Source organism: Xiphias gladius, chromosome 9, assembly GCF_016859285.1.
Source record: "Xiphias gladius isolate SHS-SW01 ecotype Sanya breed wild chromosome 9, ASM1685928v1, whole genome shotgun sequence".
Classification (NCBI taxonomy): domain Eukaryota; kingdom Metazoa; phylum Chordata; class Actinopteri; order Istiophoriformes; family Xiphiidae; genus Xiphias; species Xiphias gladius.
Window position 1 is genome coordinate 21,799,621 of NC_053408.1, and position 24,397 is coordinate 21,824,017.

The following is a 24,397-nucleotide window of genomic DNA, read 5'->3' on the forward strand; positions in this document are numbered from 1 at the left end:
TGACAGACATGGCATAATTGTTCATCCCGGCCAGGAGTGTCAGACAAGTTGAGGTGAATATAAAAACCCCAAAACTCTGCTGCTGGAGAAGCCCGTGAAAGGATGAATGTCGGCTCTCCAGCAGCAGAGAGTCTCCACATTCTCAACAAAAGAATAATTTCAATAACTGTTTATTTAAAAGGATTCACAAAAAATGCATTTTCAATGCCCATGGAAATGTTGCCGTTTGCAACATTGGTGCGGGATCACTGAACCTCTCATACTGAGAGTAGTAGCTGTGTTCAGACCCATCCTTACAGGTCAGTGAAAAACAAAACATGAGAAATCATTTACACATCCATTTTACAAGTACTTCACAGCTTCAAAATAATACATATAAGAAAAATGAATGTTTATCTGTACAGAGTGAACAGACATCTGGAATAATATGTCAGATGATACCCTTGCTCCCTATACAGTATGTATATAACAGTAGAAAGGGAACAGGGCTTATTGGACAATACACCAGAGCCCGGAGGTGAACAGACAGAACATCTTGCCAACTAATGGGTGAATACACAACCTCCTGCAACCGAGATACCAAAGCGTATTTTTGGTATGTTCATGGTTCAATTAGCACTCAAGCCTCCACAACTGACTCTGAAGGCTTACCTCTAAAACATGCAAAGAAGTAGTTTCTTTTTATTTAATACAAATGGCTGTAGCGTTACTGAAGAGAGCCATCAGTGGTGGTAATTATTAAAAAAAGGAAAAGTGGTTGCTGGAGGAGGGAATGAAAACTGCAAATACCAATGAAAAGCATCACACGCCAAAAACTACCCATACAAATATAAAATGAAGAGCTGCTGGTTCAGCTTAATACACCTTACTGCAAAAAAGAGAAAAGCTGTTGTTTGATCAGGTATGAGCTAGCAATCACTGACAGTGGAAATGTATGGTCAAAAAAACAGAACGCTTCCACAGAAGAAGGAGCCACTGGCGTTAACTGTTGTATCATCAGTCAGTGTCCTAGAAAAGACAGTTGGGTTACCATGTTTTCCCTGGACAAAACCCTGCCCATTCAGAATCTCGTGGTAGTGGTTTTGGTTGGGGCAGTGCCGAGGGGTTGTGCAAATGTCTCCTGAAAAAGTGGACAGAACAGTCCTGAGGTCCGACATGCTTTAATGTTTTGAAAGGTCAGACCAACATACAGAAATGGGAGAAGAATCAGGGAGACAGAGAGGGTGTACAAGATTCTGAAGGAGGCAACAGTACTGAGAGCAGTCAGTCAAAGCAGTTTGTGCCAAGTCAGAAGCTGGCTTCCAATAGTAGCTGTAGTAGCAGTAATTAATAGTGGTGGTGGTAGTATTAGTATATCAGATTGCTTCTGAGTTAACAGGGCTTGGTCTGCCAGGTTGCATTGTGGGGGCTCATCGAGGAGCCAGAAGATGGAGACCAGCAGGCAGTGCACCGGACATCATCTAGAGGAAACACATGACAGGAAGCAGGAAGGTCAAAAAACAAACAACAACAACAACAACAACCCTACACGATTTCTACATCAATGGAGGCTTTAAGCTTTACATGCAAGCTTCCCTGTACTGTCACTGCTTCTGGATAAACACATGTACAGACGTAGAGCCCTTTAATTTATCTACAGTCTAAATGCATTCTCAAGCCACAAAGCCACCAAAAAAATAATATTCGTGTTCAACCAATAAGCTACGTTATCAAAAAACTGCACAATTTCTGAACTGAGGAAACAGCTGCATGGTTGTACCTAGGGATGGCTGATTGGTGCTAATAACATTTTCTGGCTTTGGACAATATTTTTCAACTCCATTTCAGTGGCACCCTAATTAGACAGTGAGTTCATACCATTTCATAGAATAAAGAGCTTTAAAACTGCTGTTATGAAGGGAACAAGCTCTCCAAAGGCTTGAAGCATCAGACAGGAAACGTGCAAGAATTAAAAAAAATGAGTAAAGGCAGTCAAGGAGTATAATGATTAGTGTCAGAGCTGTGAAGCAGCTGCAGGCGCATGATAAACACAATGTAGCGAGATAGCCAGTGATTGGGTAACCACTCATACTGCAGCACAGCGAAGACGACAGCTCAGAAACCAATGAGGCTTCTACAAACAACACCTTCAGTACATTCCATAAGACTGACAGATAAACAAAGATATTTGATGAAGCTCTTTACCACGACAGAATCTGACACACTCATAACCTGGAGATTCACATTAACCTGAACCTTTAAGAACCCATGTGGTCTAAGTTCTACGTTCTGCCTTGTTTTCCACTTTGTTTTACAAACCAGAATGTTTCACATATAGAGTATACAACATAACTGAGTACACCCCCATGCAATATCACTAAAATGTAAAATGATTCAAATCTAACATCTTACAAGAATTGTATTATTTTTAAGTTGAAGTGTAGGGTATTTGATCTTGTGTATAATTTAAGAAAAACTGTTTAGATAGACTACATTGAAATTACAGGCCCCAGAGCACAACCTCAATGCAAAACAAGTGAGTACACCTGTAACTAATCAGAAAAAAGTTTAGTTTAAAAAGTCACTTTACCTGGGATCACTTCAATGGATTTATTACACCTGTGAAATCCAATCAAGGCTAACTGTGTGAACAAGATTGTAAAACCTGTTTACACCAAAGCTTCCTCAGTTTTGGCCTGGGTTGTGTCTAATGTAACATGGCTCCACGTGAACGTTGTAAGTAAGAAACTAGATTTAGAGACTTCATAAAAATGGGAGAGATTAGAATAGCATCAGGAGGCTGCTTAACATAAGCTGAAACACATTTGCAGCAGTAGGTGGGAGGTATAGGAAGAGCCATACTTTCAATAACAGAAGGTCTAGTGGCCGTTCTTGAAAAATTATGCCTCATACAATTTGCCCATTCATGCAACTTTGTATTAAAAAACAGACTGGTAAGTGCTTCTGACTTGGTAAAAGGATTATCCCTGGAAATTGGTGTTTTAGTGACTGACCCGAAGGTGTGAAGAATATCACATGAGGTTCTGCTTTTTGGACGGTGTCCAAGAAGAAAACCATTTGTCACAAAACTGCACATCACTGCATGATTACACTTTGCTGAAGAACATGAAAAGAGGCCCAATGAAGATTACCAGCACGTTTTTGGTCAGATGAAACCAACATGAATTTATTTGGATAAAATGGGGTCCAGGACGTTTGGTGTGGACCTGGCTAGGACTACCACAGTGACTCCCATAGTACTGACTGTTAAACATGGAGTTGGGAGTGTGCTGATACGGGGCTGCATGAGTGCAAAAGGTGGAGGGGAGATGACATTTATGGATGGTACAACACCTGAATGATTGGATACTCAAATACTGAATGAAAAGATGACTAACTGTCTCAAGAAGATTGGCAGGAGAGGAATTTTCCAACATGAAAGAAGGAAAAAGGTTAAAAAATTTCACCTTGCCAAGTATGTCCCCTGACTTGAATCCAATAGAACACTTTTAGAGTATTTTAATGAAGAGGGTAGAGCAACAAAACCCATCTAGCAAAGAACAGCTCAAAAGAATCATGTGTAGAGTGGCAGAACACCTCTCCAAAATTGTGTAAGACTGGTATCATCCAGGCCCAGGAGGATTGAATCTGCATCAAAACAACCAGATCAAAACCTAGCATATGGCTGGACCGCCCATATCTGTTTGCTTCTCTCCTAGTCTCAGTGTTCACGTATACAGCAATTTAATGCAGCCGAATTTCAAATTAAACTGTTCTCATTTAGATGTTTTTCTGTTTCTGTTGTTAGACAACGGAACAAGTACCAAATTGTGACTGAAACACAGCCTATTAAGACTACATGTCAAGCAGCAGTCACTTCCAAGCCATTTTCAAGCTGCTGATCTGCTGCTAAAATCCTGATTTTATAACTATGTTGTTAAAAAAAAAAAAATCAAGACTATAGCTGTGCTGTGATTTTGTGATTCAATTACTTGTAAATTGATCACTGAGACAAAGTTAGAAGCTCATTTAAGTCTGTGTCAGCAGTCATTTGAAAGCCAATTGAAAGCCTGACCTTGTGCTTGCAGGCAATACTGGCGACTGTCTTCTAGGGAAAGCTGACGATGCCCCGATAACGCAACAGAAACTGTTTGCGCCAAGTCACTTTGAAAGCGCAACGGCCAATGGGGAAACTCCAACACTCGGCCGGCTGACCAAAGGTAACTTCATCTCTCAGTCACATGGCATTCGGCTGACAAATGGTTTAACTTCATCACTTACTCAATCACTCACATTTGCGTTTATAGGGCTGGCCAAAAATTAACATGGACATAAAAAAATAAGAGAACAGATTCTCACTAATGAAGTGTTTACTGACTTTTGTTGCATTTAGTTATTTAATATGGACCATTATAGTTTAGTGATACATTTCTCTTTTTCAAATTAATTGGCTTCATTCTTCTTGGGCTTTTGCTAAAAACAAATAAAATTGTATTAAATGGACAGGATTTGTAATTACTTAACATTTTAGTGATACTTGACCAGGCGTGTACTCAGTTTTGTTGTATAGCGCATGTCACCACTACAAACGTCATATTTATGCCCTGCTTGGTAGTTGAGTGTGCCGAATGCATTGTAGTTGCGGGACAGACAACAATGGAAATAGTGGCGCTAATACAGATTCTCTCTTTTATTTACATGTGAAGACTTTTTAATTCCTTATGGTAGGAAGTTCACAGAACAGATCAGAGACAGTACATGAGACTGGCACCAGACCAGCTCCCTCCATGCTGACCAGCTCTCCAGAGCTGGGTGTGTCTCTTGGGACAGGTCGCTGACCCGAAGGACACCCTGGCAGCTGCTGTTCCAGCTCTCTCTGCTCCATGCCAACACCATGCCCAAACAACATCCTGCAGTTGGATTTGCTCCTGAATCTAAAGATAGGGAAGTGAATGAGATTTTTTTTCGAAGAGAAAAGATAGCCATGCAGCATTTGTTAGTGCTGCCCCGTTATTAAGTGGAAAATATAGATGACTACTGCAAATGTTACGTGAATTTGAAAATACCGACGCAACCCAAAAGTTATTTGTGTATGTATTTCAGCGTACTTCCCAACACTTCCCACACTGTGCAAACAATCGACAGTTTACACAGACAAATGAATAACATTTCAGCAAAACATGCTTGTAATATTATGAGTCCTGTGACTTCTGTATATTGAAACAAACTTCCTTGCACTGCTTCACTAAACACATGTCGTGCATTATTAATTGTTTTGTTTGCCATTTTGCAAACCAGCAGCTGCATTCCTTCACATGTAGCTGGAACGTTGATTTGGTGCCACCTGGGCAGTGCTGAAATTCAGGTTGAGAAACTCACCCCCAAAGCAGAGGGAGTACAGTGGAAACAAAAGCAGAACCTGTGACAATGGCTGCACCTTATGTTACGGGTTGTTCCTGGAAAAGCCCTGAATGAGGCTTCAGCATTCTGAATTTGACAAATCATGGACTGATTTGAATAATTTTAGACGGACTTTTTTTGAAACCAACTTTTTTCCCCTCCAAAAAGCCCTCCCTTTCTGATCTGATGACATGCTTTCAGCCACAGCCATGAGAAAGCTCAATGCTGAGTTGCAAACGTGTAACTTCATATCATGCAAGTGTTTAGTGTGGAAGACCACACAGGCAGAAATCTGAAGGTGAAGTAATACTGGACTGCAAGCAAGGTTGGAGGTGCGGGTGTAGGTGTAGGTAGGAAAATTCCTTTGGGTGTTATAGCTGTAGGCCTGTCATCTGATCGATGTGGCCTCAGGCATCAAACCAACACTGCAAGCAACAAGCCACAGGCGTCGAGCTGATTAAAAAGGGGCATATTGTCAGCCCTGAGTAGGCAATGAGGGAGTTACATTCTTAGGCTCTGATGCACTGCGATGCATTCTCCACTCCAGTTCTCAAGAGGACTGCACTCTCCTGCTCAGAAGATAGTCAGTATCTGAATTTCCAGTGAGACTTAGGCTTGTAAAATACAGCTATGATATCATTAACAGCCAAGTAGATGTACTATCTAATGGCTGCAATGGTTTTGTGGAATATGACAACAGTAACTGGCCATTCAAGCTAAGTCTCATTCACAAACTGGATGTCCAGCTCACTGGTGACTGACTGACATCTGCTCTGGTGTTCACCCCTGACTCCAGGCAAAATTGCTTTTGTACTGACATGAACCTTTTAATGCTGCTGATCTAATCTCATGCCCACCATTTGTTTTCTTCTTGTGCCCCTTCTCTATTTAGACAATTTGTCTTAGATGAAATAGCAGACACTAGGCTGGAAGTGAGACATGCTGGAATCAGGACTGAACACAAGACTCAGATGCAGCCAAGTGTAGAACTGGAGTTAGGATGCATGCATCCCTGGTGCTTTAGGGACAGGACTCACCCATTGTTGCCGCCGTCACACAAGGACGTGGCGTGCGTCTACTTGGCGTGATGCTCGTAGGGAATGCTATTCTGAGGTTCGGGGAAGGGAGAGAGAAGGCCCAATATGTCAAGTCAGAACCCACATGCTGCACCAACCATACAACTGGAGAAATCTGGCTGAAAAGCAGCACTTCCCTTCTCTCTAACAAGAGACATGAGGTTGATGTGCTGTAACAGCTGAATATAGAGACTCTCTTTCTGTTCTGGATCTGGGTTCTGTGTAAAGCACTACGAATCAGTCTTTTGTAAACCATGCTGACAAAACTACATGAGCATCACTCTCCAGTTATCAGAGATGCAAGATGTCCATGAAGACAAAGTCTAATGAAATTTAAAATGTAATTCTACCTCTAACTGGCTACTATAAAGCCTCCTGTGTATTCAGGGTAGAGCTTCTACTGCAAGCCTAGCCTGGGGTGAGATGGAATTAGCTATACTAAGTACAGAGTTTCTTCCTTCTGTCCATGCTAGAGGGTTTGGTGACACTATAAGATGAAAGCAGATGTTTTTTCAGAGTTTTCCTGTACCTGTGAGGTTGACATGCGGGAGGTGTCCTGCCGTCCTGTTAGGTCTGAGGATGACATGTTGACGGGAGCGCCACGGTGCAGTCGCATGCTGACCTTTCGTTCACGCTCCATACCAGAAACTTGTCGAGGGGACGTGTTTGCTGGAGATCAGAGACCGAAAACAAAGATCCCCATCAGCATGAGCTACTTTCGAGGGAAATGGATATGATGATATAATTCATGAATACTTCCCTATTTGCATAGGATTCCACACAAATAGGACTGCCTACTGATTTTGATTCAAGCGCCTGAGTTTGTGTAATGACACCAACACATTTTTTCCCACATCTCATCATGTTTTTCAAAAAAACAAAATAGGCCAAACTGGATTAATGTTTTCATAAAAAACAGCTACATAATAATTTTATATCTGTATTGACTACATTTGAATACAGGACAAAATGATAACTAAAATCAGGAAATTTGTGGCCTCTTGTTTTTGTTACTACCTTCATGAAAGACTGAACACCCCACACGTAACTTATTTCCACAATTTTACTGCCGAAAGTCAGAAGGAAGTGCATATTATAAAACACTGAAATCTAGCCTTGAAAACTCAAAATCATTAAACGCTTCGCAAACTGTACAGATGGTTTTAAAGCATTTTTGTCAGGATCACCTACTGACAGATGTAGAGTCCAGAGGTGCTGAGGCAGGCTGGAGTGAACTGACCTGTGTGTGAGGTGGGTGTTAGCGGGGTAGGTGGGGCTCCTTCCTGGGTTCCTCTTGGTCTTCCTGAAACAGCAGGTATTCCTCTGGCCCCTGGGTTCCTGCCATGCCTCAGCCTGTCCTCCCGGTCCCGGCGCTCTCTCTCTGCTTCCTCTGCTGCACGGTTGGCTCCCTGTGTACAACAATATCAAGCAATCAACAAAAACACACCTGGGAAAACAAGAATAGGAGTCTACAGCCATGCTAAAGCTCTGTATACTTATATTTGAAACAGTGGTCCTTTGAGCTAAATGCGTATGTTAGCATGGTAATGTACTCACAATGACAACATTAACATGCTGATGTTTAGCAGGTGTAATGTTTATCATGTTCACCATCTTAGTTTAGCATGTTAGCATGCTCACATTTGCTACTTGGCACTACACACAAAGTGCAGCTGAGGCTGATTGGAATGTTATATTTAGTTTTGCGCGTATTCGGTGATAAGCCAAAGTATTAGACACATTATTATATTGACCTTATGACAGTGCTACAGAAAAAGTCAGAGGATCACCAAAGTTGTTACAAATCAATCATCAGGAGGACATGAATGTAAGATCATGGCAATCCATTCAATACTTGTTATATTTCAGTAAAAACCACAATGTAAACCTCAGAGTCGCACTACAGAAAAGGTCAGATCAGAAATCATCAAAGTCATAGGATACAATGCCTGGACACGATTAACATCTGTATCAAATTTTGTGCCAATCCATCAAGTGGATGTTGAGATCTTTTAAAGGACAAGTGAAAACTTTGACCTGCTGGTGACACCAAAAAGAAAAGCCAGGGGATCACCAAGATAAGTAGGATTCATCTACTGGTCAACACGAATATCGGTACCAAAGTTCATGTCAATTCATCAAATAGTTTTGAAGATAATTCAGTGTGGGCCTAAGTGGTGGACCAATTGATATCCCTAGAGTTTTCTAACAAGCATGGCTAAAAAAAACAAAAAACATACAAGGTTCAGATTAAGTTCGTGACCACAACTACAACTGGTATCTTTTTTTCCCCTAATCAGTCTGGCATGAAAATCACTATATTATGGTGTGGAGGAATGTTTACTCAACAGACTGTCTACCCTGCTTAAATGCTTTTTTCCATGATAACAAAGACTAAACGTTACGGGAAAATGAATATGACAGGAATACAACATGACAATTTTCAAATGCATAATATAGGCAAAATAATTTTTTTCTAAAAATATCAGTTTTGCCTTTTGCTACTGTTGTTAATGTTACAACCTCATACAGATCAGAACTTATGATCAGTACTCACAAACTTAAGCATGTTCCAATCAAATACATAGTCATAAGAGAAGCCCTGTCTGTGAAACAGGTTCCTGAAGAGCTGCCGTAGGTACGAGTAGTCCGGCTTGTCATCGAAGCGCAGGGACCGACAAAAATTCAAGTAGGTTGCAAACTCAGCTGTGGCAAAGAGGGAGAATACGTTTCTCAGCTGATGGAAGTGACTGTTATTGAATATTGGCCTATATGGAATTATGAAAGCATTTTAGATTAATTTCAAATGAAGTAAGCCTAAAAGCAGTTGAAACTCACAGGGATATCCTTTGCAAAGCACCTCAATGGGGGTGGACATTTTCTTCTCACTGATCCGTTCATACTTCTGCCTCTTGGTAGCAGCTTTGAGGCCTTGCCAAGGCAGTGAGCCCAGATTAAAATACATGAGAACGTAGCCCAAGGACTCCAGGTCATCGCGCCTCGACTGCTCTGTAGAGGGAGACAGACGAAGACAGAAGAAGTAGGATGAGGAAAGGAGGAAAAATTGGTCACAACCGCACTCAGATAAAAAAAAAATAGAACTAGAAATTTGCTATCTAACAAATACAGTATTGCATTCATGTCAAACAGCCCCATTGTACCAATCCCAAGATGTGTGTTGATCGAGGCGTAGCGTGCGGTGCCAGTCAGGTTCTTGTTCTCGCGGTAGGGGATATGCTGGTGTGTGCGAGCGTCACGATATTTTTTAGCCAGGCCAAAGTCGATAATGTAGACCAGGTTGCCCTTTTTGCCCAGTCCCATTAGGAAGTTATCAGGCTTCACATCTCTGTGGATGAAGTTCTTGGAGTGAATGTACTCAATGCGACTGATCTGTAGTGGAGAATAACAAACAAACAAACAAATTAGGTCACTACACCATGTTAACATGAGGGCATTAGCCAAGCCGCGGTGCAACAACAGCACATTCAACTCTGGATGAGAGCAGATCGATGAGTTGATTGACTAAACTTGATGACCATGATGTTAATCAGTTCAAACAATTGGCCTATAAAATGTTATATTAAATTCCTTATAATGAGTCTAGATATTCTATGAAGTTTTTTCTTCTCTTTGTTTTAATTCAGAACTATACAAGTTTCAGTTCTTTTATTTTCAAAAAATCCAGTGTTAAAGGTTTTAGTATTTAGATAACAACACAATAAAATGATGTCCTCTTCCAACAAACATCTTAAAGCAGGATACCCCCTGCAATATATTCTAGGATTCACTTATTGTGGGAAAATCTCAATAATGGAAAAGGCTTCTATCACATTCACCTGTATATAGTTAGAGTTGACGTTAAAATTTTTCTTTGCAAAACTGATGCAACACAAACAGAAAATTATCTAAAAATTCTAGTTGCAAGTGAACTACGCATATGTCTCAGTGATACATCCATATCAGCATTAGATTCCTCTATATTGCTGTTAAGAAGACCCCTAATTATGCCAGCTTTGTTTGTTTACACTGAACAAAACAAAGCCGGCAAAGAACTGCTTCACTGGGTGTTTTTAGATCGAATGGCAGTGTTACAGCATTAGAGGCTTGACGTGTAACAGAACTGCGTCGGTGTCTGACCCACCATGCTGTCTCTCCCCCTTACACAGATGTCGATCCAGCTCCGTGACTACCTCCACTGCCGGCTTATTGCTGGAACAACAATGCCCCCACATTCCGTGTTTGTACCTTTTATAAAGAACGGCAAGGCGGACTAAAGGCCTTACATTCCCGCCCTGGCTGTATAAAAGGGGCTACTGAAGCCCCTTCTGCTTTAATTTTAAGCTGCTCTAGATTAGTGGTATAAAGTGTGATACAATCTGAAAGGACGATGTGGGATGTGCGCGGCCAGTGGTCAGAAGATAAAGAATGCGTAGGGAAGTGAGTAGGCAATCTCACCATTTGATCAGCAAGCAGCAAGACTGTCTTGAGGCTGAACTTGCGAGAGCAAAAGTTGAAGAGATCTTCCAGGCTGGGGCCCAGCAGCTCCATCACCATCACATTGTAGTCACCTTCTGCTCCACACCACTTTATTGTTGGAATGCCCACTGCCGAGACATGGGAGTAAATGCAATTACAATGGTAAGAATACAAAAATGTAGTCTACCGAACACTTCGTGTGTTTCATCTGCTAAAGATGAGGCCAAAGGCAAAAAAGCCATAGATACCAAGCATCTGATGATCTTCATGGGTTGCAACTTCAGTGACAGCACATTCTCTGCAGTCTGCACTATTACTATTTTCTGTCCCACTCCTTCTATTCAAGGGGCAAGGGGGCAGGGGGCAAACATGCTGTGCTATAAGGTCACAGTGCTAACAACTGAGCCAACATTCCATTCCACTACGTATGGAAATGTATATTAATTAAGTCCAATTAAATCTGGTTGCCTTAAATAGCGGAATTATGTAGAAAAGGGGCTACAGTTCCTACAAAGTTTACCCAGTTACTGTATGTGCCTTCACCCGCAGGTGCGGATTCAGAATCCCAGTAAATTGAAAGCTGTGAGCTGATTCAATGTTGTATTCAGCCCTTCCCTCAGTGTTGTTTGGTGACTTGTCAATGACTAGCTGCTGAAGTCATGTACGCATCACATTGACATGGGAGAGACAGAGGTGGATGGAAGCGAGAGGAGTAAATCAACGATGAGGAAGACTGCAAGAAAGCAGATAAGGTGGGGGCAAGAACAAAAGATCATGTAACTAAGAATGAAAAGAGTAAATAAATCCTACGGACAGAGTGAGAGAAAGAGAGAAAGAGGGGGTATGGTGAGGGAATGGAGAACATAAGTCCAATGAGAAATGAGGATTCAGCATGTGAGCTGATATATCACCTCCTCCTTGCATCATCTTGTAGATCTTGCTCTCGATGTGGAGCTGTGGGTGTTTGGTCTTCACGCATTCCAACTTAATTGCAACCTCCTCACCCACTGAAATATCTGTGCCTGGAAAAGAACAAATGGTAATACACATGGTTAAAGGAACTGTTTACCCAAATTACAAAAAAGACCCTGAGAAATAGGTGACCATGATGGAACGTGTCCTGGCCCATCCCTGCCCCATAGGCAATGGAGGCCAAGTCTATCCTGGCTTTCGTTGGGAACCATACATGTCTGGTTTCACACCAGTAGAAAAGACCATTATGTTAAATAAGGCCCAGCTTTAAAATGACCACATGAAAAGGCAATTGTGTGACTGTTACTATGAAAGACTGCACTGATGCAAAATACAAAGTTTAGAGAAAAAAAATCTGTGGTAGGTATCATAACAGGGAGCAGTACTAAGAAGAGTCACAGAACCTACACCTACCAGAATGATTATTAAATTTAATCAACACCGCTCTAAAACATTTTCAACAAAAAATGAAATTATAACCTTGATAAAAAGGTATAATTATTGGCAACTGAGTGTATATCAGTGTTGAAATTATTTGCTAAATTATCAGATGACTGAAAATGATCTGACAAGACTAGGTCAAAACCTAATATGTGGGTGGACTGCCCTTCATCTGTTTGGCTCTCTCATAGTCTCTGTGCTCACATATACAGCAATTTAATACGGCCGAATTCCCAATAAAGCTGTTCTCATTTAGATGTTTGTCTGTTTCTCTTGTCAGACAACGGAAACAAGTATGAAATAGTGACTGAAACACAGCCCATTAAGTATACATGTTAACCTGGCAAGCGAACAAGTGCCGAAAGTTGGCACTGAATGTTCAGGCAGTTTCTATGGACAGAATCACTAATTAATGTTTGATTAATTGATTTAGTTGTTCATCAAGTTACAATGCCAAACGCTTCACTTTTCACTATTTGCTACCATTTCATAGTATTTATAGATGGACAGATTAATTGTTAAAAAAGAAAAGAAAAATAATTATAGTAAGCCTTAAAACAGCTTTTGTGTTTGGAGAACTGCAGCATCCTTCACAGGTTTGAGAAACCAAAGTTTTCCATTACAACAACACTAATGTATTAATTCCATCAGACTGTTGACACTTCAGGGTCCTATCATGTATGTTGCCCATGTCTGCTTTATTAGTTAACTTTTTTGAATTTCTAAAACCTCTCTTCAATCTCAAACACCGCACAAAGTGACTGACAACAATTTAATCTTCACTATTCAAGCATTTAACAAGTTGTTTTATTCAGTGGAAAATCCTCTCTGACAAGTGGTGCTGTGGGGCTAGGCGATTTAAATAGGGGTAACCTGGCCAACGCCTGTACTCTATTTGGGTTGGCACATAATTTGTATTTTGTTCAGTTTTTTCTGCGTTATATGGTGCTATACAAATGTTAGCTTATGGCCAAAATGTGTGTATCTCAAATAAGCCCATGACAGTCTTGTGGATGTGCAAGCACTAAAAAGAATCAGTGCAATTTGATTTATTAACATTTGCATTATTTTTCAATTAATAATATTATTAGCAGCTTTAATTACTTATGTAGCTTGTACCAGAATCTGTCCTCTTTTATATTTGTGCATATATACACATATACACATACACACACACATATATACACATACACACACATATATATATATACACACATACACATATATATACACACATATATACACACATATATACATACACATATACACACACACATATATATACACATATATACATATACACATATACACACACACACACATATATATACACATATATACATATACACACACACACACACACATATACATACACATATATACATACACACACACACATATACATACACATATATACATACACACACACACATATACATACACATATATACATACACACACACACATATACATACACAGACATATATACATACACAGACATATATACACATGTATACATACATACATATGTATACGTACATAAACACACAACACAGACACACACACACATATATATAAAAACATATATACACATACACACACATACATACATATATATATACATACATACACACATACATATGAATATATATACATTCATACACACATACATATGAATATATATACATTCATACACACATACATATGAATATATATAAACACACACACATAAACACACATAAACACACACACATAAACACACAACACATAAACACACAACACAGACACACGCACACACACATAAACACACAACACAGACACACGCACACACACACACACAAACATATATATATATAAACATATATACATATACATATATACATACACACACATACATACATATATATACATACACATATACACACATATATATATACACGCACACATACACACACACACGTATACACACACATGTATACACACACGTATACGTATACACACGTATACACACACGTATACGTATACACACGTATACACACACGTATACGTATACACACACATATACACACGTATACACACATATATACACACGTATATACACACATACACACATATATACACACAGATACACACACATATGTATACACACACATATGTATACACACACATATGTATACACACACATATGTATACACACACGTATACACACACGTATACGTATACACACGTATACGTATACACACACATATGTATACACACGTATACGTATACACACACATATGTATACACACACATATGTATACACACGCATATGTATACACACGCATATGTATACACACGCATACACACGCATATGTATACACACGTAGACGTATACACACACGTATACACACACGTATACACACACGTATACACACACGTACATACGTATACACACACGTATACGTATACGCACATATATATATATATACATGCACAGTATACATGCATACATATATGTACACATACACACATATATATACATATACACACACATACGTATATACATACATACATATACGTATATACATACATACACATATATACATACATACATATATACACACATGTATACACATATATACATACACATACATATATACATACATACACACATATATGTATATGTGTGTGTGTATATGTGTGTGTGTATATACATAAGTATACACGCGTACGTATACAGGCGTACGTATACACACATATACATACGCGCGTGCGTATACACACGTATACGCGTGCGTATACACACACACACACACGTATTTATACATATGTACACACACGCACGTAGGTACGCACGAAGGTACACACACACGTACACACACACGCACATATACACACACACACACATATATGTTTATATATGTGTGTGTGTGTGTATATCTATAGATATATATGTAGATATTTCAATATAGATAGATATATACAGCTCTGGGAAAAATTAAGAGACCACTGCAAATTTTTCTGAAATCAGCATCTCTACATGTATGACAGCCATTCCATTTCAGTGTCTGTTGAATTCCAACACAAGCACACCTCATTCTACATAATGAGGTACTGATTAGATGATCACCTGAACCAAATCTTATTTAACGAGGAAAAGTATAAAAACCACTGCTGTGGTCATCACTATCCCCTTGCAACAGGACCAGCTGGATGGCAAAAACAGTGCTAGCAGTACCTCAAAACTAATTGGAATCAAAAAATAACTATTGACCATGCCAAAAGAAAAGTTTTGATTGAGGAAAAGAAGGATTCAATTCTGGCTTTACTGGCAGAGGGATACAGTGAGCGTCAGGTTGCTTCCATCATAAAATTTCTAAGATGGAGGATCATAAGAACAAGGTCAAGCAGCAGACATTGGGGACAACAAAGCTACAGACCGGCAGAGGGCAAAATCTACTCTCCACTGACCAGGATGACCCTCAACTCATTCGAATGTCACCCAGCAACCGTAGGATGACATCAAGTGACCTACAAAAAGAATGGCAAATGGCAGGCAGAATACACACACACACACACACAAAAACATATATATAGGGCTGTGCACGAATAGTCCACTAAACATTGCTACCCTTGTTGGTCAGCACCAGAAATACTAGTGGGTTGAACAAATTATTATTTTATTAATGTAAAACTATAGTTAACTGTTGCATTTAAGATGTTATGCAGCTGCCCGCCATAAGCTCCCAGCAGAAAGCAGGAGCACCCGATGAAATTCCTGCTGTTTTGCAGCACAAATAACTTGCACATATTTGACCGCAATGTACAAAGTTGTATCAGGGCTGGGCTAAAAGTAAAATTAGCTAAATTTTCACTCATGGGGAAACAACAAATCAGAACCAATAACATGTAAACACCAGTGATCCATCCATCCAAAGCTGATGCGGTGCCAAATACCAACCTTAATTATGATTGATCGCCTCACACTGAAATCATCTTACAGTTATACAGAACCTGATATCATCTATCATTGATCATATACACTGCCGAATGTTTGTAACAAACCAGCCATAAACATGAATGTACAGTCAGACTGGGCTGTCTTACCATAAAGAAGGTAATTTTTTTACTTCCATTCCTCTGTGCAAAAACATCTTCATTGATAAATCCAAGATTAATCAATTCCATATGAAAAAAAAAACGTGGACGTCTCCTTGACAGTCTTGGGTCTCAGTCTCAGTTCATTCTTCATATGTCCCAACTTGAAACCTAGCGCTGTGCTACACAGGTTGAACTTGGTTTGCACTGAGCTAAATCTAGGTTACAAGTCAGCTAAGTCATCCTCTCCTCTTGCTGGCCACTAATAATGTTTTTTGTAGAAAAACACCTGGAGCCTTGTTGGCTCGCTGTCTGGTCCAGCTTACCATGCCTCTGGCCACAGAGAAGAGTTGGCGCGACTCAAAGCATACAGACATCCAATCTGGCTGTCTACAGTGGCAACCCACTAGAGGGCACAATCACAAAATCACCCAGTTACAGTAGATGTCTGAGATTTATCCCTATAAAAACAGTTTAAAGCTTACAGTCTGTAGCAAAAATGTCCTGTCACTTTCGTTTACTAACAGTTCTGTTTACAGTGGTCACTGTTGTGCAAACATATCAGAGCTGTGTACCAGTAACTGCTCAGTGCATTTACTGTGCCAGACTCAGTAGTCTTAGAGGTCAGATCCCAAGTTCTTGGCTCAGTTACACTACAGCAATTTCATAAATCATGTCCAAATTCAGGCTTTGGTAAAGAACTGAAAGGTCACGTCAACATCCAGACGCCATACTACAGGCTCTATGACAAGGCATTAGAGAAATCAACTCCTCCTACATCATGTCTTGCCAAGATTAAACCGACTCTTGTAAATAATTCTTTCCTGAGAAATTTCCTAAGCCTGCATATCAAAGGCTATTTTCCCCGAAAGCCAACTGATGCCTTCATCAACTGGAAAAACCAGTGTGCCCAGTCTCTGCATCATCACAAACACATTCACATGACTACTCAACAGGAAATCCATGTCATTTCTGAAACGGGTAATAGAATCTAAAAGAAGAAACACTGGAAAACTGAAAGGGATGGTAGGATGGGTTGTGGTTTCCAGTCATCACGCCATAGGTCTGGGCAAAAATGACAACCATCACATTTTATTAATTCTGAGAATAGCAAAATGAAACTCTCGGCTCTCGCCTGGCAAATGTGCTCCACGTGTTGCTGTGTATGTTTTTCTACATGTATGCTTTGTCAGAGACAATCTGCCGGTATCATTCTGATATTTGAAAATGGCAGAGCGAACTGTATCTTACAGTGTGCAAAAAGCGATGAGTCTACAGAAGCCAAGAGTTGAAGAAAATGACAAGAGGAAAGTAACAGTTGTCAGAACATCCCAGTTAAACTTTGAAGAATATCACTTATGTGAGATTAATAGTTTAATAGCTCTAAACTGGGATGTACAGGATTAAGGATGGTGACCTAAATTTCATTATGAGTTAGTGAAATTCACTTTAGCTTAGGCTGAAGAGTAACGTAATGTTTGAGCTGCACCTCAGATATCCTTACCATTATCAGACATACCAGTAGTTCGTCATTATTACTATAGGTGGATGACTGTGTAGCTGTTGAGAGAAAAAGCCACGTTGTGGTGGCATAACAAGAATATCCCCACTTAGGTAGTCTCACTAATGACAAGCAAATTGGTACAAGTGTTGCAGTTCGTGAACAGTAATACTATCCAAAATACTGGGGGAGGGGCTACTGGCAAAGAACTGTATGTTTATTAAAAGAAGAAAATCTAGACCTCCAGTAGTTTGGCGTTGTCACTGATTTTATGTACCATAAAGTCACTGAAACACGCTAGCTGTCTTGCAAGGCCAATAATCGGTCTTTTATTCGGTATTTCCACTCACACCGCCTCGTTTTATCATTTCCACACAGCTTACAGTAGTTGACTTAGCAAGACAGAGGTAAGGAGAAGTCCGAGCTACCTCCAAATGTGACGTAAAAACTAACCTGAGAGGAGCGTAGCGTTAATCTAATGTATCTCGGGACTAGGAAATATTCTCACGGATTGCTTATACAGGTACGGTACCAACGTGAACACATCTGGTTAGTGAACGTACGAGCATGATGGAGATACATTTTACTCACCTAAATAGATATCCCCAAAAGATCCACTTCCGATTTTTCTGCCCAATCTGTAGCGGTTTCCCACTCTTAGCTCCATTTTCGCTATTAATCAACGTTACGTTTCTTGCTTCGTTTGTAACTTGGTTAACTAACGTTGCTTATCCTAAACGCTCAGTTTCTAACCTTTTGTTTACGATACCTCGGCAAATATTCCACCTTCTTTTTCCCGGTTCACGACCCCCTCAATTCACAATCCCCTTCCCCCCAGAATCCCAGTTCCTTCTGTAACGATCCAAATTTCACCATCCCTTTTTTGTCTTTCTGAGGAACGGAGAGTTATAATATCGGTATCATCCGGTAGTGCGAGACGCGTAGTTTATGTTCTCCGTATGCGGGGGGTCATTATTGGCCAAAACATAAGGATGGAGACGGATCTTGCTGATAAGACTTTCCCCCTTGTTCGTGCGCAGTTTCACTCCACTGTCGGGTTCTCGCCTCCACTGTAAAAGCCACCGTTCGCTGCCGACGTCACTTCCCCTAGCAACAACAAGCAAACCTGGAAAGAAAACACCGTGAAGTGTATGGAAATCTATGACAAGCCCAAACTCTGCCGTTTAGGAAATCTGGCTAAGTAATTTACATAGAGTTACACGCAGGTGGAAAACTCAGATAATCCAGATAGTGCGGTTTAACCCTTTAGTTACATGACTATTGAGAAAACACTTAAACGTTTTATTCATTAGGTCACCTGGTAGTTGTCTTATGACCACACAATTCACATTGTTCAAGAGGATTTGGGCCACTGTGCATTAGACTACTACGTAACAAGGTGTCACATAGAACCCATCTGCTTGGTGAAATGTTTTAAAATTGCGTTACGCCCATTGAGGCTGTTGGCATTAGCAGTAAAATACCACTGAATTCATGTTAAAACATGATTACCAAGTACCCATACTTGAGGACAACCCAAGCAAAGTTTAATTTGACCGACTCTTTAATCATCCGTGCATAATCATATGTAAATTTAGTTCACTGGGAGGAATAAAACAAGAAAACATTAAGAAACGCAAACTGACAGGCTTATCAAAGCAAAACCCAACATGAAGAGACCAAGTCTAACGATAACATTAATAACTCTTTATGGTCCACTGTTTATTTATTTATAAGTAGAAATGATTAGCTATACTGTGTCATGCACAATATGGCAACATATACATAAATACTCCCAGAAAAACACGTGGCCTCACATGAGTGATTACTGACCTGTTGACTGCTATTCCATGTAGGGCTAATTCAACAAACAAGAATGAAACGTGTCCGGGTCCAACAGCATGCACGTGGATGTTTGGACCACGGCTTGTTCTCAGATTAGAACAGCAACGAGTGTGTTGGGTTCCTTTTGTTCTGTAAATGGACATATATGTTTCAACAAACTGTTCTCTAATATGAATATGACATTGTGGTTACCTAATCCCCCCTGTGCCCCATCCGTATGAATGTATTTTGACCCAGAACAAGTTCCAGTTTTTTCGAGACAACATCTCTGTTATAGAGAAGATACATCTCTGTTATAGAGAAGAAAGGGAACAGTTGGAGTCACGCCCTTATTGTCAGAAATTTAGCCAATGAACTAGGAGTATATAGTATCAGATGTATACCAAACTCACTTACACAATATATTTCCAGGAAATAAAAGGAGTGGCTACCAATTATGATAGACTTTATATTATTCATTCAGTGTGAAAAATGATTAAATAGATGTGTTATTAGGCGGCTTAATTTTTACATCCATCAGGTAGAAAGTACCAACACCTTGTCATTTCCTTCTTATTTGCTTAATTCTGTTCGTATTAGCATATAAAGCCAGAGAGGAAGCAATAGATAGATAGATACAGTAGACATTTCATATGCAAGTTAGTTCCGCTCCAGCTCTGTAGCCACATCCACTGATCTGAGTTGAGATTTTTCTGATTGGCTGCATACGGACCGGCCACACAGATTTTTTTCTCATTGGTCGCCTGTGGGCCAGTCAGCGTAGAGCTTAGGCAGCTCACATGGCAGACCTGTTGTTCTGCAGATTGGATAACTGGCTCACACGTGTAGACCAATGCTCTGCATGGAGTCTGAAGGCTGCATTCACGTCCTGCAGGAATGACTATGACTTCACAGTTAAAGACAACCTCATAGTGTTTACGGTATTAGAGATGATGCAACATCAGGAATAAAGTTTCTGATGGTCAGCTTCTCACTTTTTGGTGAAAATACTATTTGCACTTCGTCAGAAAGATATTATTTTAGATAAACAGTGTTCTGCGCATTACAAAAATACAGCATTTAGCCATGTAATACATAGGAATTAACAAGAGTTTGATAACACAATGGCAAAATGAAAGTAATTATGAATAATGGGCAAGAATGTTTAACTTTTATATCATTTGAAATGTATATTCTATTGACTATTATCTATTTATCTACTGACAAACTGATGTGGTCTAGGTTCCTCACACAGTCCAAAACATACAGACCATACAGTACATTTTTCAGATGTAAGAACAGAATCAGAATTGGCTTAATTTGGAGGCTTTGAGTAAAGACTGATCCAGGAGCAAATGCGCGCAGACCTTCCAGTAACTTTGCATTTTAACAGTGAACATAAAGCACACTTTAGGGCAAAGTATACTCTCGGCTGGTTGGGGAGTTGCCAGATCTGAGGAGGTGTAATCCTATTATTAGAGGGTTACCGCTCTCTACCTCCACATCAAAATAATATCTAAAAATGGACATGTCTTACTACAGAACACATCGAGTACACCTTATGAAGCTGCTGAGAATCTTACCCGTACCAAAATGATGTGCATTCTGATCCAGTGCCGAGCAGAGAAGAAGCCTCCAGGCTCAGTTGTCCAACTCTTTTAGCTGCCACATTACATCCAGAGAGAGTTAACAGAAAAACAAACTCGTCCTTATGGTCAAAAATCTGGGCTCCTAAAAGGGGACCCTAAGTACTGAGAGCTTCTATCAGAGATTATACCTCATCTATAGCTGTAAATGATTAAACATCAGTTTGTGGAAACAAACTACAGACTGTTACTATAGGGCACGTGGTGACATCGCAAAATCATGAGCACCAAGGTCATGAATGAAAAATAATTCAGTGATATAGATTTTATATGAATTGCTCTTTGCCTTTCACATTTGCCATTTTGCTAGCTTGTCTTCAATTCTCCCACTTGAGCACAACCATCAAAATCCTGATCTTGTTTACATAAAGTGAATAACCACTCATAATAACAACAAATGTATCAGTGAGACATGGATAAAAATACTGTAGCACTTGATGGACAAAAACAAAAATGAATCGAACATATTTACAGCATGCAGCATGAAATTGTCTAGATATATAAATATATCGTATATCATATATCAAGTATATACAATTTTTAAGGGAACATGGGTATACGTAAAAGTGATTTTACAGCATTCACATACAACGTACAAACGTTCATATCATAACATGTCTACAAACAGCCATATGTACAGAGTGTGCAGGATAATTGATTTCATAGATGAAGATAACAGGAACAGAGATTTACCAGCTGAGTCTGGATTAATCAAAGAGCCGATGCTATGATTATGACAGTCTTGAGAGCAGGAAGACCTTCATCTTGAGGGGGGTCTTTAGCAGTTTGACTTCAAACTAACGGTGACATCTAGTGGATGTTTGGAAATAGTGCAGTGAACTGCTAACAGTCCTACAGGAAATTCTCCGATGAAGTGCTTTTCCTGTGAGTTCGGAACCAGAGGAACACTTCCCAGGAACTTTCTTGGAACTAAAAGTCCCTGTTGTGCTTTCCCACTTGTGTTTCCACCACATCTGAAGGACCAGGGAGATCATATCAATTACCCAGCAGACAATTTTAAGTTTGGAGAACGTTCCCTGAAGGGTGTAGGAACGTTCGCTGTCCCCTGTAGTGAACATGCCACGGTAATTCAGGAAAGTTGTCTTAATGTTCCTGGGATGGTCGTTTTTGATAATCCCCAATGGTAGTTTGCTGAACGTTGTTATTGTATCTAACTGCAATTAGAATATAGGCAAATAAGTATAATAGATAAAATCCTATAGCATGATAACAATGATTAGTAAAGGGTGATCTGAATTTAATGAAGTAATGGTGATAATACACTAATTATAAAATTCCAAATGAACAAAACAGTCATATCTACTAGCATTAGTGTTACTGATTGGTTTCACAGAACATTACAGTGTAAACACAGCACCATTTTTGAGGCCAACTGTCAGCACTATACAGATCAACAATTTTTGTTATTCCTCAAAACCAGATCTCAATAAATACAGTTAGTGGCTTGTTGCCTTAAGGAAAGTCCACTTTTAAGTTTAGTCAGTATATAAATTTAGTTGGGCTAAGAGACAATATTCTATATTAAAAAGCATTCATATCTTGACAAAATCAGTGAATAAATGTTGTTTTAAAAGCAAAAATAGAAACTGGAATATTTGTTTTTATGCATTCCCATAAGAGTCGTGGCAGGATGTGTGATTGTGCAGCTGATTTTCATCTTTATATCCTAAAATAAGCTGCATTTCTCTCTGCATAATATATCATTTTTGACCTTTATGTCAGTTTTTATTAATTACCGTACTCTTTGTTAAAGAACATTATGGTAAATTTAAATTAAATCACTAACCAATTGCATAGTTAATTCTTTCAAGTGCCAGTGCATTCGATTCTCCAGATGCTGGGACTGTGCTCTAATGAACAGTAGAAATCAGCAAAAGACACATTTGACAGGTTGTTGGTAGAATCACTAAAGTGGGGGAGCTCCCTCAATAGGAAGAAAACACGGATCTCACACACAGATGTACACAGTACATTTATTTTTCAGTCTCTCTGTGGTTCCTCCTCATGGACTGAAGGAAGAACTGAAGTTGGGCAAGTTGGCCCGGAGATGGCGCTCGCGTCAACATAGTGAGGTCACAGTTACCCACAGCCTCCCTTAGTTCACCTTCCCGTGGTGAACAATTAATAGCAGTTCTTAACAACAAATAACACGCTTCCAAATGGAGTTTCATTTGTGATAAAAGACAGATAAAGAAATTATGGTTTGAGTTTTAGGTGTTTGTTGATCCCATATAAACAAATCATGAACCAATATTTTTTTAATTAGAAAACTGTTTTGTTTTGCTACTGCCACCTTTTTGAAGCTACAGTAAGTGGTTGTTTGAAATAGACAACACAACCTCTATATTTACCCCCAGCGATTACATTCTGGCAGACCCAAAAGCCTCTCTGAATATATCTGCTATATGATATTTGTCCGATGGAAGTAATGTATGTACCGTATGTCCCAGTTCCGTACGACATACTTACACTAAAGTAAACTCATTGACTGTTGCAAGTGCACTACTTCTGCAGTTCATATACAAGAAATGAATGTATTTCATGCTAACAGGTAATCACAGGTAGCACACATGACAGAACTGACCAGCCTTATTGCCACACTTGATTTAGCTTCGGAAAGACCCTCCTCAAGAACAACTGTGGAGTAAAAAAGACCAACATCATAGTATCCAATCTAGAAAGCTTACTATTACTTTCAGAAAGAGAGGCATGTTGAGTGTGTCATCTTCCAGCCCCACTTACCCGGTGTTCTTACATAGTCTCCCATGGACTCCAGTGCTAAATCAACAGATTTGGCGATGACCATGTATTCCTCCAGACCCAGGAATCTGCAGGCTCTTACTGTCTGGTGGCCAGCCTATATCCATGTTTATCTTAACTGAGCTAAACAGAGAAAAGCAAGATCATTCACAGTTAAAGACCAATTCAACTTTAATGTACTGTACAATGTTTCCACTACAATTTTCAGGTGTGGCAAATAG

At 39.6% G+C, this 24,397-nt stretch overlaps 1 protein-coding gene across 6 annotated transcripts; it reads right to left on the bottom strand.

Moving 5' to 3' along the window:
- Positions 1–1,144: 1,144 nt before the first annotated feature.
- Positions 1,145–19,137, bottom strand: csnk1db (casein kinase 1, delta b). Of its 6 annotated transcripts, none has more exons than XM_040134839.1 (10): positions 18,517–19,136; positions 11,843–11,953; positions 10,911–11,059; positions 9,617–9,845; positions 9,294–9,464; positions 9,013–9,161; positions 7,696–7,864; positions 6,985–7,124; positions 6,417–6,482; positions 1,145–1,460 (listed from the first exon to the last, which is right to left on the bottom strand). In XM_040134839.1, the coding sequence occupies exons 1-9, from the start codon at positions 18,590–18,592 to the stop codon at positions 6,432–6,434; spliced, it is 1,245 nt and encodes a 414-aa protein (XP_039990773.1). In that variant the 5' UTR covers positions 18,593–19,136; the 3' UTR covers positions 1,145–1,460; positions 6,417–6,431. The 6 variants fall into 6 exon arrangements, with proteins under 6 accessions (XP_039990773.1, XP_039990775.1, XP_039990771.1 ...); XM_040134841.1 differs by having other exon boundaries at positions 6,417–6,487; XM_040134836.1 differs by lacking the exon at positions 1,145–1,460 and adding an exon at positions 4,801–4,913.
- Positions 19,138–24,397: the final 5,260 nt, after the last annotated feature.